The sequence below is a fragment of the Peromyscus eremicus genome, chromosome 15 (assembly GCF_949786415.1).
Source record: "Peromyscus eremicus chromosome 15, PerEre_H2_v1, whole genome shotgun sequence".
Taxonomy (NCBI): domain Eukaryota; kingdom Metazoa; phylum Chordata; class Mammalia; order Rodentia; family Cricetidae; genus Peromyscus; species Peromyscus eremicus.
Window position 1 is genome coordinate 64,038,657 of NC_081431.1, and position 14,462 is coordinate 64,053,118.

Genomic DNA, 14,462 nt, shown 5'->3' on the forward strand with positions numbered 1-14,462 from the left:
GTAATCCCGGTAAAATAGAGATTCCAGTTTGAGGCCAGCCTGGATATGTAGGCTGTCTTCAAAAAAAGTTTGAAATGATATATTGAAATTGTTTTAAGATAAACCTGATTTTTTTCTTTTATACTGTATAACAGTGTTTAGTTTTATATCATTTACAATATTTTTAAGATTTATTTTCTATGTATGTATTTGTGCAAGTTCCTGTTCACCCCTGACAAACCAAAAGAAGGCATCAGGTGCTCCTCTCTATCCCTGTTCTTAGAGTAGGCTCTCACACCACTCAGCTGGGCTAGAAGCTACCACGCCTTCCGTCTACATTATTCTTAATTTGTTCTTTTCATTATAAAAATAGTATATTATTTAACATACTCAAATAATATGGAATTAAGTGAGGAATAAGTAGAAAATCAACCATAATATTTCAGACTGATTTTAATGAGCCTGAGTGTGAAAGGTATGTTTGAGTCAACAGTTTTATAATATTCAGTTTTATAACCTATTCTTTCATCTTGCCATATCTGTGCATATAAGTATTCACTGAGCAATTTATTGTATTTTGTTTGTGGTGCTGGGGCTCAAACCCAGGTATGTGTGTACACACACACACACACACACACACAAAACGAACTACTGTTGTTTTTTTAACTTTATGCAGCAGGATAGTATGTGCTATTCCTGCCTTTCTTGCTATGTGTATAAGCAGTGCCTTACAGAATGCTGAACTAAGCAAATCATGGCCCTCAGTGTCACCACCAGAGCCAAAGAAAGAACAGTTGTGTGTGTTAGCACATGGCAAGAACTTGGTCTCATAATTCTGGTGTGGGTGGTTTGAGTGGACTGTTCTGTGCCAAGACACCAGTACAGACTTTCTGTTGTAGGTTGTCAGAATCCTTCCAAGCAGACTATTTTTAAAACTGTAGTATTTAGAAACACTAACAGAGAAAACTTTTGGAGACTGTAGCACTGGAGTTACATGTAGACCTGTTGTATTAATGAAGCCTACAAAGTTACGGAGTGAGTAGTAGTATCAGCTTTCATTCTTCTGTGTGAATAGTAATGTTATGAATGTCCTTGTCATTATGACTTTTTCCATATTTAATTTCCTTAACATACCCTAAGAAATGTATTCATTGAGCCGGGTGTGGTGGTGAATGCCTTTAGTCACAGCACTTGGGAGGCAGAGGCAGGCCGATCTCTGTGAATTCAAGGCCAGCCAGGGCTACATAGTGAGACCCTTTCTCACCAAAAAAAAATGTGTGTGTGTGTGTGTGTGTGTGTGTGTGTGTGTGTGTACACACACACATACATATTGACTGGACAATGTTTTTAAGCGTTTTTTTAAAAAAAGTACAGGATGGATAGCTACAGTTTTCATTCTTTTTTTTAATTTAAGAATTTTAACTAAAATAGAATTTTATCATCCCCATTGCCAGACCATCCTTCATTAGTATTGGTCAAATTTGCTCTTAGCCAGTTATAGTGGGATTCTTTGTACTTAACTCTACTGAGCATCAAGTATTCTTTTTTTTAAATTTGCTCATTTGAGAAGTAAATAATGTATTGCCATCATTTGCTTCAACTAATGTAACTCTCAGAACATCTTGTTCCTTATATTTAATTTATTTTCTTTTTCTTTCATGTTACCTGTTTTGAATTATTGCCTGATTTTCTGGTGGAGGGGGCAGGATTCAGTGTTCTTATCCCATAAATCTTTAAGAACTTTATATTTTAACCCTATTAAGTGTTGTTCAGGTCCCCTAGAACTGGAATTATATATGATTTTGAGCTGCCATATGGGTGGTGGGGCTCAAACTTGTATGCTTTGGAAAAGCAGCCAGTGCCCATAACTGCTGAGCCATCGGACTCCAGCCGGTGCTGTATCATTTTAAAAGGTAGTTCTTCCTTTACTGTATAATTTAGTACTCAGTCCCATTGTTTACTGCATTTCTTCTTGGAGCATGCTCTACCAGTGAGGTTCTTTGCCCCGATTTCTTGTTGTTGTTTTGGTTTGTTTTTTTTGTGTGTGTGTGTTTTGTTTTTTGTTGTTGTTTCGTTTTAGAGATATGGTCTCATGTAGCCCAGGGTGGCCTCAACCTTAACTGTGTGACTGTGGGTTACCTTGTTCACCTCCAAAGTTCTGGGATTATTAGTGTTACCACCACACCCAACTTTTTCAATTTTTCTCCCTTTCCTGGATTCCGTTTAGAGTCTCTGTAGCCCCATTCTTAGTTCTTGGGCTCCACACGGATGTGGTAGCTTATACCTCCTTCTAGATCTGTGGCCTTTTTCTTTCTTCCTTCCTTCCTTCCTTTCTTCCTTTTTTTTTTTTTTTTTTTTTTTTTTTTTTGGTTTTTTGAGACAGGGTTTCTCTGTGTAGTTTTGTGCCTTTCCTGGAACTCGCTTTGTAGACCAGGCTGGCCTCAAACTCACAGAGATCTGCCTGCCTCTGCCTCCGAGTGCTGGGATTAAAGGCGTGCGCCACCACTGCCCAGCCATACTTCTTTATTATATAATTTTAAAAGTTATTTTATGTGTATGAGTTTTTGCATGTATGTACATATACCACATGGGTATAGTGTCTGGGGTCAGCAGAAAGATTGTTGAATCCCCTGGAACTGAAATTACAAAGAATTATGAGCTGCCATTTGGGTGTGGGGAACTAAACCTGGGTCAGCAAGTGCACTTAACTGCTGGGCCATCTCTCTAGGCCTTAATATACTTAACAAAAACAAAATTGCAATGTGTATACAATGTGATCAGTATTTTCCATGTAAAAATTTACTGAATATTTATCTTCATATTCTCAGCATCCAGTATAAGTTGTATATAAGTTATCCACCTGCAAAATAGGAATAGTGCAGTCTTCAAATAAGCGGCCTATAGCTGGAGAGCTTCTCTCCAGGTCCCACCAAGCCCCGGCAGTCCGACAGCCCACTTATAAAATAAACACACAGACGCTTATATTATTTAAACTGTTTGGCCTAATGGCTCAGGCTTCTTGTTGTCTACTTCTTATATCTTAAATTAACCCATTTCTATAAATCTATACCTTGCCACGTGGCTCGTGGCTTACCGGCATCTTCCATGCTGCTTGTCATGGTGGCAGCTGGCAGTGTCTCCCTGCCTCAGCCTTCCACTTCCCAGAATTCTCTTCTCTGCTTGTCCCACCTATACTTCCTGCCTAGTTACTGGCCAATCAGTGTTTTGTTTATACAGAGCAATAGCCACAGCAGCAGCCAATATTAGAAATGCTGATAGCAATACAAGTTAATAGTTAATGTTAAGGGGCTCTGCCTTGACTTTAAATATATAATCCTCAGATTATAAAAGAAAACTAAACCTGCAAGAAGTATGCTAGTCCCCATTTTTCAGATGAAGAACAGACCTACAGTGGTTTAATAGTTTTCCCGAGACCACTTTGTAGAAGTGATAGGATATGATTCTTGCCCTTCAGATTTCAAAGTCTTGCCAGGTGATGGTGGTCCACACCTTTAGTCCCAGACCCATCCCTGGTCCACAGAGCGAGTTCCAGGACAGCCAGGGCTGCACAGAGAAACCCAATCTCGGAAAATCTGTCCAGCCAAACAGGAAAAAACAGGTTTTGAAGTCTTTATTCTACCAAACCATTAGGTAGAGTGTTACTCCTTTGTGCGCCCTCCAAACTCCATTTGTGCAGGGTCTTTGTGCTGCTTTAGAGCTCTCTATTTTATTGCTGGGAAGCTCTGTAATGCAGGGGGCACTGAGCTGCTTCTGTCTGAACAACTTCAGCAGCAAAAATGCTGTTTCCTCTCAAACCTGCACTGGCTTATGGTTATATAAGCACACCACCTTCCATTTCTTACTGCATTATGTTCTAAGTGGGGCAAGATTCAGCTGTGGGTTCTGTAGTAGTATACTTAGATAATGTTTTGATCAGGTGCAAGTTTGGGGCGAATTTTTATCATCTAGTACCTTAAAATGCCTTTGAATTTGTTTAGTTTTAACTTATATCTGAGTCATACTGTAAAACAGGAGGAGAAAGTAGTGTCTTTTTTTGTGATAAAAATCTGTCAATTATGTGACTGCAGAGTCAATAAATTATATCTCTTTTGACACTTTGCTTGCAACCTGCCTTTTTTAATTTTAAATTTTTTTATTTATTTTTGTTTTGTAGTTATGTAGCCCAGGCTGGCCTCAAATTCACAGAGATCCACCTGCCTCTGCCTCCAAAGTGCTAGGATCAAAGGCATGTACCACTATGCCTAGTTAACCTGTCTTTAAAATTCATGATTGTACTCTGGTGCACATTTTAAAATACTGTGTGTTGAAAATAATAGCTGTCTGCTCCCCCACCCCTTTTTTTGTGCAAGGCTAACTCTTAATATAAAAGAATTAAAAAAAATAGGCTTGTGATGTTTCATAAAACAGTCGGATGAGAAAAGTGGTCTTGGAAAGATTAATTCATTTTTATAAGGAAATGGTTTTCTAGAATTTGATCAGAGACTTAAAATGATCTGCTTTGGAGGAAGAGGGATGGATGGCAAGGATGTGTAAGTAATATTTTTCAGGTTAAGAATAAGAAATGGCAGCTCTCTATGAAAGAAGGGGAAGAAAGAGACCCACAACATGTGAAAATAAAACTAGTTATAGGACTTTTAAAAAAATGGATTTTACTGACAGAAGTAAAATGGCTGAAAGTTTGAAAAAGTGTGACTTTTGACAGAGGACAAGGGACTGGGAAAATGGAATGTCAAAGGACCTAGCCTGTTAATGTGGGTGCTCTTTAAAATGTCCTTTGGTGGGAAGAACTCTGTAGCTGGACCACCCCCAAAGAGCACTTGTACTCTGACTAGTAAACACTTCATTAGCACCTTTGTGACTGCGTGATTGAAGCTGCCGTGGTAGTTAGTTCACTGTCTTTGCCACTAGAATGTAGAAGCTATTGATTGAATGGTGAAAGTCATCTGAAACAACTTGTATTTGTTTACTGTTAGAAAATAACCTTCCAGATTTATGTATCTCTACCTGTAAATCGGTGATTTACCTGTGTTCTCAAACCTGTCGGATGCATTTTTTATTACTCACAGGAGCTAGTGGTAAAGCTTGTTAGTTAAGTGTGGAAGCTGATAGATAACACATACGTACACCTGATGAGTATATAAATTTTGACCTAATTTTAAAGTAGAGAAGCTTTTTCCTTTGTAAAACCTGAAGTAATATGTTCCTAGTGTACCACATTCTTTGTGTCTCGTGCAGGGAAGCAGTGCTTCTTAGTCCTGAGGCAGCAGCAGTTTAACGTCCAGGCTCTGGTGGCGGTGGGAGACCACGCGAGCAAGCAGATGGTTAAATTTGCTGCCAAGTAAGTAAGCAATTATATCCTGTTGTCAGAATAAACAATGGTGGGAACCAAGACTCCCAGGGGTTTGGACCATTTTCATACATTAACATCAATGCTTCGTTTGTTTAAAAATGTAGTTATTTAAATTGTCAGTTCAGTGTTGCTTGAATACATTAAACTTACAAAAGAGAAAATATGGAGCACAGGCTTGTGATTCATTTGGAACTGCTGAAGCTGCACTCTTCACAGACAAGTCACATTACTTTCAAGTAGAGCAACAAAAAGCCTGGCATCCTCAACAGGGCACAGCAACTTGATTTTGTTGTGTTTGTCGAGCTTCCTTTCCTCCCTTCCCCCTCCCCTTTGAGATTTGCATAATGACCAACAAGTCTTCTGACTGAATAATAAAGAATATAAAATAAGACAGTGCACTTTTGCAGATGATTTCCCCCCCAAAGGAAGGCAGACGTGGATTAATAATGTTACAACTTTAACTTTGACCCCAAAGAGGAAAAAAAGATAAAACTTGCTTTTTCCCCAGCTGCAAAGGTATTGCTGTCTAGCCCAGAGCTCTACAGAAGCACATTGTTTTGTTGTTTGGCTTGCAAGAAGCAGGACACTGAGATAGGAAAGAAGGGTGGTGATGAGAGTTGTTTGTGGTTCATGGTATGGTGGTTTTATTAGCTATCTTTCTTAATTTAGTGTGGTGGTGGTAATGATTAAAGATGACCTGGGGAAATGGATGGATGGTCTACATTTTAAGTAATAAGAGTATTCCATAGATGTAGGTGTTTTTAAAATAAGTTAGATCTAAAGCAGCTACTGTGTTTTTCTATTGATTATTTTGAAATCTTTGTTCTTTAGATGCAGGCTTTTTTTGTTGTTGTTGTTGTTGTTTTGTTTTTTCAAGACAGGGTTTCTCTGTGTAGCTTTGGAGCCTGTCTTGGAACTCACATTGTAGACCAGGCTGGCCTCGAACTCACAGCGATCCACCTGGCTCTGCCTCCCGAGTGCTGGGATTAAAGGCGTGCACCACCACTGCCCAGTGCTTCTTAAATTTTTTAAATTTTATTTTTGTTTATGTGTATGAGTGTTTTGCTTACATATATGTATATACAGCATGTGTGCCTGGTGCCAAGAGGCCAGAAGAGGGCATCAAATCCTCTGAAACTGGAATTACAGATGGTTATGAGCAGCCATGTGTGGGTTCTGGGAACTGAACCTGGGCCCTCTGCAAGAATAGCAAGTGCTCTTAACCACTGAGCCATCTCCAACCTCTGGATGCATGTCTTCAAAGATGTTGGTATAGATGGAATCATGAATTCTAGAATTAGAAAGAAACTAACAAATGATCTAATGTAAGATCTGAATTTGTGTTGGAATCTCCTTGGCCCCAAGACTGGAAGTGTTCAGCAACTGGATTTGGTTTAGAGATTTACTTAGGTCAGTTTTATTATTGCATACTAACACCTGTATTTATGTTTAAAATTTTCAACACCATGAATTTCATAACTCAATGGTAGTTTAGTCCTATAAGTGTGGTAGCCCTACCTTTTCCTTGGTCTTAGACAGCTGTCAGAGACCCACTCTGGTCTTCTGGTCATTAGGTTTGTTTTCATAGACTGAGTGTGCTTGTGAAATACTTTCTCCACCCAGCATCTGAAGATCAGTGTGTGTCCACACCTACATAAGTGACTGGTCCCTATTGATAAGCTGTATCTACATAGAAAACCTTCTGTACAAAAGGAAAAAGATGGCCATGGGAATCACAGATGTCCGTGCCAAAGTATATTTAATATACTTAAAATACTAGGTAAACATCAACCTCAAACAAAAAGATCTATGGATTTTTTGTCTTTTATATATTATTTAGTTCTGGGGAACTAGTAAACTGATGGTTTTACATAGCACATACTTCTTCTATTAGGTTATTATAACTTCAGTGTTATATTCCTAAAGAAAATATTGTAGTTGAAAAGTCTTCTGAAAATCCCATTAATCTTTAATACTCACTGAGGAGCCTCCTACTGATTGTGGGCAGTCAGTGTTTGTAATATCTAACATATTCCATAAAAAAAAGTACTCAGGTTGTTTGGATCTTTCAGGAATTCCTGAGAATTAAACAAATAACGCCAATTGATCTGTCAGCCAAAACTAACTAGCTGGTAGAAGTACTTACAAATAGTCTCCCAAACAGACGCAGTCTGCCAATGTCCTCTTATGTATAAATTAAAGAAAGGTCAGGCTTCCATGCAGAAGCAATAGTCAAGAATGATTTTTCTTATGCTGGCCAGTTGATAAAGTACTTGTAGAATACCTGAGTTTAGGGCTAGAGAGATGGCTCAGTGGTTAAAAGCACTGACTGCTCTTGCAGAGGACCTGGGTTCAATTCCAGCACCCACATGGCAGCTCATAACTGTCTAACTCCAGTTCCAGAGGAGCTGGCACCTTCACACAGATGTACATGAAGGCAAAACACCAATGCACATGAAATAAATAAAATTTAAAAAAAAAAAAAAAAAAAGAATACCTGAGTCCAGTCTCCAGAAACCACTGAAAAATCCAGGCATGGTGGTGTAGACAGGAGGATCCCTGGGGCTTACTGATCAACCAACCTATTGTACTAGACAAGATCCAGGGCAATGAGAGACTGTTTCTCAAAGAATGGTAAATGATTTTTCAAGAATGGTACCCATGGTTGTCCTCTGACTACCATGGGCATTCACCTACTCACAAATACAAGAAATTAATTTTCTCTTAAACAGAAGAATATAGATAATTCTATAGTCATAGTTTATGAAGTAGGACACAATCAAGATCTAGATGGCATTCATACTGAACAGATAAGCTGTAAAAGTGAATTTTTTTAAAGCATGTTTATTATTTAGTGTGTTGAAAATTGGACTTGATACAGTTAGCAATGTGTGGGAAAGGTAAGCTATTGCAAATTATAAAGCCTTTTGTTATATACAAGTGATGGAGCCAGTTTTATACAATAGTCTTAACACATGGTACTTAGATTATAATTGTATAACTTTGGCACTAATGTACTAAAGAATTAAGCCAGAGCAATTAATAGTAGGTATATTGATGGCTTTGGTTACTTGTGAGAAATGAAGGTTCTTGTGACTAAGACTCATGGTGATAACTGATGAGTTGGAATTGTCCAGGCTACTTGATAAGACAATTTTCTTAAGAACATTGGTGTACACTCCAGATTAGTTATAGCACTGGTTTGATGTCTCTGTCTCTCTCTCTCTCTTTAACAAAGAAAATATAGGATTGAAATTCGGAGTATTTTGACCAAGCTTTTGTCTCTAGGGTAGGGCTTCCCTTGTATCGTCTGTATCATCTTGCCTCTTTATGACGTTAGCTCAGAGCCCTCCACAGCATAGGTCTACTTGTTAGACACTGCCCCCAAGTTAGTGAGAGTCAAATTAGAGGAGAGACTTTAAAATAGAATTCATTGGGCTAGGCATGGTGGCGCACACCTTTAATCTCAGAACTCAGGAGGCAGAGACAGGTAAATCTCCTGAGTTCAAGGCCAGCCTGGTCTACACAGTAAGTTGTAGGCCAGCCAGAGCTACATAGTGAGACCCTGTCTTCCAAAAAATACAATTAAAACATATGTATGTATGAAATTATGCAGTAAATGTGATGGTTAGTGCTTGACATAGAATGACTAGGAAATAAGTGAAGCACATCTCTAGTTTTTCTAGAAAAGATTGCCTAGGGGGAGACAGCCTCCTGGACTAGGAACCTCACTGAATAAAAGTGGGGAGTTGTGGGTGGGGCACAGCACAGGCTTCCTTTCTCTAGGCTTCCGGGAAGTGAGCTGCTCTACAACTCCCTGCGTGATAGCCTGAAATGCTGAAACCCACAGCAAATAAGTCCTACCTCCTTTAAGTTGTGTATGTCAAAGATTTGTCACAGCATTGAAAAGTCTGTCTCACACAGTAAGGGACAAGAAAGAAAACTATTCCAAAGGAGGAACTTAAAGGTTTTCTCTAGTTACTACTAATGAGTCTGTCTCTTTTACAAAGCGCTGAGTGCTTTTCCAAGGAATCACCCCATTATTTAAAAGCATGCTGTAAAAACTGAGAGAAAAAGTTGTAACTGAGTTTCTGGTTTACAAAGACAGTTACTTTTTCTGAATAATTTCAGTCATAAGAAATTTAATAGTTATAAACATGAAACCTTAATGTTATCAGATAGAGCTAACAATCCCACATACTTTTGATGAGACTTTGCCCTTTTTTTTCTCCTTACAAACATGTCTCAAAGCAGTATATTTTATAATTCCTCTCACTGCCATTATGAAGAATGAGCTGCAAAATCACCCAATGAAGCAGCTGTGTGGGGAAATGCGACTACAGACTTAGTATGTAAAGGAACAGGAACGGTTTGCCTTCTGCTAAACTTCAGAAAGGCACGAGCATCTGCTGCCTGGCTGGTGCTACTGCTCACTGAATTGGCTAACAGCTATTTGTCACATAGCTCTATAAGCTAAAACCTCCTAAATTCTTCTATCTACCCCATAGAGAAAGTGCTCCTGAGACACTCAGATATGAGTATCCTTTTAAATTACATTTTTCTAAAGTAGTGCTTAAGACATTGTCCGTTCTGCTGTTGTGTGACATACACATCCCTAAAAATCCCTCTGCTATGTGAAGTTGTGCAATAAAAATCAGTTTATGGATAAGTGAGAAACTTAATGGCACATTTTAAAGGGCAAGAATTTTACTTTTTAAAGGTAGGTTGAACAATTTCACAAATGTTGGGTGGTCAGTAAATACACAAATGGTAAGCGTGGCATTTTCTTTGAAAAATATCTGTAGTTTGCTTGTGAAAAAGCCTCCAAAGCAATGTAGCTTCTGCTGTTGTGAAGTGGTTGTGGAAGCTGCCTGGAATTGGAGGGAAAGTGGGACATTAAGTGCATATGGGTAGGCTAATAACTCAGGTCACGGAATGTCAGCAGTGTGTTCTGAGTGTTCTTCACAGTTAAGGTCACCCATGTTAGCACTGTGATCATTGGCATCGTGTTTTCATTGATGATGTCTAGCAAAGACAGATAACGAATTACCTTGCTGGCATTGTTCTTAAACAAGTGTTACATCAAAACTGTCTTCTTGAAAAAGGCCTTACCAGTTTTCTAACCACTCCTGTATGGGAATGAGGAAAAGAACAGGCGTGGAAGACGGTGTTGAAGTTTTGAGAACGCAGTGGAAATAGCCCCACTGCTCCCCATCAACTTGTTCCTCACCCAGAACTCCCTTATCCTCTGCTGCTTTCTCTTCCTCTTGCCTGGCAGCATCTGTAAGTTCCTGTTCTACAGACTCCTGGTGCCTTATCTCACCGAGACTGAGTGCATGGGTAGGATTATGACATAATCTGTCCTTCTACCTGACAGTGAAAAGTCAAGATTTAAGACTTAGGGACTTCAGATACTTTCATTATTTAGCAGAATTCTTGAGGGTCTTTCCTTTTTTCCTTTAAAGTATAATTACATAATGAGTTCTGCAAAATATTCTGGTGGCCTCCTATTAAGATCAAAGCAACACATGACCAGCTTCTAAACTAGTTCTGGGTGTTGTGCTTAAATAAAATGAAAAGCTTACTTATGTTTTTAGCTGACGTTAAAAATTTGAGGACCAATGAAGCAGGAAGTGATTGAAAAGAATATTTTGTAGCACATTGTTTGGGGGAAGCCAGCTGCTTAGGGAGTGGGCCAGCTAATGCTGCCAGAATCTGGTTTAGAAAATAATACCCCCCAGAAATATGTGTGTGAGGGAAAGGCTGCTTTCAATCCTCACTTCGTTTTCATTCTCTTGTGGGTCAGTTTTTACATATGGAATGCTTGTGGCTGACGTGACTGCTGGATGGGCACCTGAACGCTGTTGGCTCTCTAGGTGTTTACATTTTGAAGATTGCAGCCAAGGACACTGGACAATAAAACATGTGAACTCTTAAACAGCAAAGTGGGAGAAAGAATGGTATTTATATGTTAATTCTATACAGGCCTACGTTTCACCCTATTCCCATTGGCCTTTTACCAGGTGGAGAAAAGCTAGGACTCCACTATTAAAAATACCAAATCAGATAGTTCCAGCTGGGGTTTCCTAATCACTTAAAAGGCAGAATTCAAGGTCACTTTTAATATCTTAAGTAGATAATGATCTTAGCATTTACTTTAGATATTAAATCTGAGGCTCTTGTCTTTTGCCTTATTGACTAAACTGTATTGCTAATTTTGAGCTTTTGAATTTTTTTCCTTGAAAAGAAACATTGGTGTTTAATGTGGAGGAAAACGTGTCCTAGGTTCATCCAGTTTATTGATATTCTTACCCAAAAGTGGGCTGACTAATTAGATTCAGTGCCATAGGACGCTTGAGCAGATCATTTTAATCAATCTGTTGGAAAGATCAATTTTCTTGTGACTACATGAATAGAAAAATGAAGCAATTGCATGAATTACACAGGAAAGTTGACGCATCTAACACCATAGGGATTTTAAGACCAGAATCTCAATTGTGCATTTGAAATGCTTGGGGGGTCTTTCTGTAAATGAAATTTTTCTGGAAGCAGAAGATGTGATTCCTGTACAAGATTGTGCTTCTGTCCTCACTTTACATTGTCACCTGACTCTTTTCTTTTCTTTTCTTTTCTTTTCTTTTCTTTTCTTTTTTAAGATTTATGTATTTATTATGTATACAGTGTTCTGCCCGCAAGTATGCCTGCATGCCAGAAGAGGGCACCAGATCTCATTATAGATGGTTGTGAGCTACCATCTGGGTGCTGAGACTTGAACTCAGGACCTCTGGAAGAGCAGCCAGTGCTCTTAACCTCTGAGCCATTTCTCCAGCCTGTCACCTGACTCTAGCTAAAGAGTTGAACAAGAAGTTAGCCTGTTTTTTTGTCCTGAAAAATTGTTTATAATTCAATGTCATTTAAAAGTTACAGAGTAATATATAAAATCAAGATATTTTTTCTTTTTTTGGTAAGGTATTCTGGAAGCCTTTCCATACCAACTGTTAATAGAGGACAGCAGTTAATATAAATACAAGTTTTTGAAGTTTAAGGCTGACCTTACAGCAGCAGCTTTAAAGGACTATAACAGTAGTTTTATTGTTCATTTTGTTTAAAGCGGTCTCTCTACCACGTAGCCTTGGCTAGCCTGGAACTTGCTGTGTAGATGAGTCTGACTTCAAAATCATCTGGTTTTTATATGTTAATTCTATACAGGCCTGCTCTGGTTCAGGCATTTGGCTAAGCTTGGGTCAGCAAGGGGAAAGAGATTCAAAACTATGCAAAATCATCAAGATCTTCTGGTCTCTGCTTTAGTAGTTTTTAAAGTTAAAAGTTACTATCATTCTGTGCTTGTTCAACAACACTCCTTTTACCCCAAAATTCGGGTAGTTTTGATTCTGAAAACGAAGCTTATTCTGTACATAAATATGTATGTGTTTGACTTTATTTTTCTTTGTATTAGTCATTGTGGTTACATGATTTATTGATAGCTGGTGAGTCACAAGTATATTCCTTATTCTCTAATGAGTCACCTAGCTACATACTAGTTTTGTTTATTTTCTTTCCTTTGAGATATTTCACCTAAAATAGATATTTCACTGGTTGGTAGGGATAAAATTTTTGTTTACTACATTAACTGTTAGAGCTGGAAAATAGAAAAAAATAGTACTCAGAAGTCTCACTGACTTAGAACACTTACTTAGCACCTGCTCTGGTTCAGGCATTTGGCTAAGCTTGGGTCAGCAAGGGGAAAGAGATTCAAAACTATGCAAAGACATGTTAGAAGTTCTCTGGTCAGGGTAGATGCTTATCTAAAGTTGGGGCCCAAAAGAAGCCAACTTTGCGTTGTTATCCAGTGCTGCTCCTTGAGCAGGCAGATGTACCTACATGCTTTGACTCTTTGTTGGAGCAAGTTTATCTGCTAGGGAAGAAATGACTGTATGTAGTGACAGTATGTAGCCTGTTTAGTTCAACATTGAAATTTTGGATAAAGATGTGCTTTAAAAATTAAGTCTAGCCAAGTTTTGATGGCTCATGCCTTTAATCCCAGCACTTGGAAGGCAGAGGCAGGAAGATGTCTGTGAATTTGAGGACAGTTAGGGCAACACAGAGAAACCCTGTCTCAAAAAACCCAAAAGTCTAAAGGGCCTGGAAAGATGGCTCAACAATTTAGGGAACTGGCTATTTTTGCCAAGAACCGGGTTTGATTTCCAACACCATTTGTGACTCCAGTTGTAAGGAATCTGACACCCTCTTCTGGTCTCCATGAGCACTGGGCACACACATGATATGCAGGCAAAACACCCATGTACACAGCAATAAATACATAAATAATTTTTTTTTAAATTAAGTCTAGGGCTAAGAAGGCTTCTCAGTGAATAAAACACTTGGCATACAAGCTTGAGGACATGAATTTGAATCACAGATAAATTAGAAGGCAAGAACAGAGACTCTTATTCTCTGACCTCATGAGCACTGTGGTAAGCACATGCACACACAAAATTAAGTCTAAAATCTAGTGTTGAAACTCCCAACTAGTTTATGGCAGTAATTTACCTAGCTTAAATATAGCTAGTGACTTACTATTTCATACAAAGATTCTGCTGAGGTTGACAACATTGGGACATCAAGCTGTATCAGTGCTATTGAAGAAGGTAATGATTCTTGGACATTGGAAAACTCTTAGCAGGTGGGCCATTACTTGAGTGTCTGCCACATAAGGTTTAGAGAAATATTGCAGCCCGTGAGGTCTTACAAATGAAAGTTCCAGGGCCATGGTGGTGCACACCTTTAATCCCAATACTTGGGAGGTAGAGGCAGGTGGATCTCTGTGAGTTCGTGGATAGCCAGGGCTGTTATACAGAGAAACCCTGTCTCCAAAAAAGAAAGAAAGAAAAAGTGTATTGTTTGCAAATGTGCTGAAGATGCCCTCAGATACTTACATTTAGTGCAAATTTTTGAGTCAGTAACAAGGAACCTTTGGTTTATTTGTGGCTAGCTGCATGGTGGTCAGCTAAGTATTTATCCTCTTAGAGTCTGTGTTTTGTTTTGTTTTGTTTTTTCATTTTTAGATGATAATGCCTACCGTCTCAGTACTTGGCAAGTTTAAATGGATGCT

General features: G+C 38.7%; 1 protein-coding gene across 1 annotated transcript in view; it reads left to right on the forward strand.

The window, feature by feature from the left end:
* The window catches only part of Dars1 (aspartyl-tRNA synthetase 1), a 41,003-nt gene that overhangs the window by 7,326 nt on the left and 19,215 nt on the right, over positions 1-14,462 (forward strand). The window contains exon 4 of the mRNA XM_059280199.1: positions 5,236-5,339. Coding sequence (XP_059136182.1) covers positions 5,236-5,339 — 104 coding nt within the window. The remainder of the gene's footprint in view (positions 1-5,235; positions 5,340-14,462) is intronic.